The sequence below is a fragment of the Neopelma chrysocephalum genome, unplaced genomic scaffold, assembly GCF_003984885.1.
Source record: "Neopelma chrysocephalum unplaced genomic scaffold, ASM398488v2 Primary Assembly neopelma1_95515, whole genome shotgun sequence".
In the NCBI taxonomy this organism is placed as follows: Eukaryota; Metazoa; Chordata; class Aves; order Passeriformes; family Pipridae; genus Neopelma; species Neopelma chrysocephalum.
In genome coordinates, this window is record NW_020924186.1 from 62 (window position 1) to 2,457 (window position 2,396).

A 2,396-nucleotide genomic window follows, 5' to 3' on the forward strand; every position below is an offset into this window, starting at 1 on the left:
GTCTACCCATGAAAGTCAATGGGGATTAAAGGACATCAGGTCTACCCGTTAAAGTCAATGGGGATTAAAGGACATCAGGTCTACCCATTAAAGTCAATGGGGATTAATGAGACATCAGGTCTACCCATTAAAGTCAATGGGGATTAAAGGGCAACAGGTCTACCCATGAAAGTCAATGGGGATTAAAGGGCATCAGGTCTACCCATTAAAGTCAATGGAGAAAGTGGGACATCACGTCTACCCATTAAAGTCAATGGAGGAAATGGGACATCAGGTCTACCCATTAAAGTCAATGGGGATAAATGAGGCATCAGGTCTACCCATTAGTCAATGGGGATAAATGAGACATCAGGTCTACCCATGAAAGTCAATGGGGATTAAAGGGCATCAGGTCTACCCATTAAAGTCAATGGGGATTAATGAGACATCAGGTCTACCCATTAAAGTCAATGGAGAAAGTGAGACATCAGGTCTACCCATTAAAGTCAATGGAGATAAATGGGACATCAGGTCTACCCATTAAAGTCAATGGGGATCAGTGAGACATCAGGTCTACCCATTAAAGTCAATAGGATAAGTCAGATATCAGGTCTATCCATTAAAGACAATGGTTCAAATGGACACCAGGCATGGACCCAAAATCCACTCAAAACCCACCCAAATCCACCCAAAATCCACCCAAACCTCACCTGGGACTCCTCAAATCCCACCTGGGACCCAAAAAATCCACCTGAAACCCACCAGAATGGACCCAAAATCCCTTGAAAACTCAATGTATTGCCCTGAAAATTCAATATATTTCCTGGTTTTTTCCCCTTATAACCCCCCAAATCCCCTTTAATCTCCCCAAAATGATACCAGGATATTTTTTTCTGTCCCCAGACCCCGGTGTTCGTGTCGTTCTTCCTGGCCCTGCAGGGCCTGGCGGCGGCTCCGGCCCCGGGGCTGCTCCAGGGAGGGCTGGGCTGGTTCCAGGACCTGTCGGCCTCCGACCCCTATTACGTGCTGCCCCTCCTGGTCACAGCCTCCACCTGGATGGTGCTCGAGGTGAGGATTTCGGGGGGTTTTTGGGGACATTTGGGGGGTTAAAAGGGGAAAAAATGGGAAATCGGGATCGGTGAGACATCAGGTCTACCCATAGAAATCAATGGGGCAAATGCGACATCAGGTCTACCCATTAAAGTCAATGGGGATGAATAAGACATCAGGTCTACCCATAGAAATCAATGGGGCAAAGGGACATCAGGTCTACCCATTAAAGTCAATGGGGCAAATGCGACATCAGGTCTACCCATAAAAATCAATGGGACAAAGGGACATCAGGTCTACCCATAGAAATCAATGGGGCAAATAGACATCAGGTCTACCCATTAAAGTCAATGGGGCAAACGCGACATCAGGTCTACCCATTAAAGTCAATGGGGATAAATGAGACATCAGGTCTACCCATTAAAGTCAATGGGGCGAATTCGACATCAGGTCTACCCATAGAAATCAATGGGACAAAGGGACATCAGGTCTACCCATTTTGGGGGGATATATTGAATTTTAGGGGCAATAAAGTGAATTTGGGGGGAATAAAGTGAATTTTGGGGGGGTTATATTGAATTTTGGGGGAATATATTGAATTTTGGGGGGAATATATTGAATATTGGGCAGAATATATTGAATTTTGAGGGAATGAAGTGAATTTTGGGGGGGAATATATTGAATTTCGGGGGGAGAAAATAGGATTAAATGGGAGTTTGGGGGGGGGATTTTGGGGGGATTTTTGGACATTTTGAGGGGATTTGGGGGGTTCAGTGGGGCATAAATTGAATTTTTGGGGGGAATTAAAGGGGGTTTTGAGGGGTAAAATGGGATTAAATTGAATTTTGGGGGGTTTAAGGGGAATAAATTGAATTTTGGGAGGTTTAAAGGGGAATAAATTGAATTTTGGGGCGTTTAAAGGGGAATAAATTGAATTTTGGGAGGGATTTTGGGGAAATTAAAAAATTAAATGGAGTTAAATGTTATGCAAATGAGGGTGGGCGTGTCTAACCCTTGCCCCGCCCCTCCCGCAGCTGGGGGCGGAGACAGGCGTGGCCACGCCCGGGGGCGGGGCCGTGCGGCAGCTGCTGAGGCTCCTCCCCCTCCTCTTCCTGCCCTTCATCCTCCACTTCCCCACGGTCAGTCGGGGGGCGGGGCCTAATGGGGAGGGGGCGGGGCTTAGGGAGGAGGGAGGGGCTTCATGGGAGGGGTCACAGGGAGGGGGAGGGGCCTGTAAAGGTGGGAGGGGCCTGCGAGAAGGGGAGGAGCTTTTAAAAGGGGGAGGGGTCCTATGGGGTGGAGGAGGGGCCAAATTAAGGGGGAGGGGCCTGTGAGAAGTAGGAGGGGCCTCTGATTAAAGGGAGGGG

The 2,396-nt window shown here is 48.2% G+C and overlaps 1 protein-coding gene across 1 annotated transcript; it reads left to right on the forward strand.

Moving 5' to 3' along the window:
• Nucleotides 1-882: 882 nt before the first annotated feature.
• Nucleotides 883-2,172, forward strand: OXA1L (OXA1L, mitochondrial inner membrane protein; the record flags this gene model as incomplete). The annotated part of the gene is made up of 2 exons (XM_027708109.1): nt 883-1,047; nt 2,064-2,172. Coding segments are annotated over 2 exons (274 nt in total), but the record flags the coding sequence as incomplete, so codon positions are not given.
• Between the last annotated feature and the right edge of the window lie 224 nt (nt 2,173-2,396).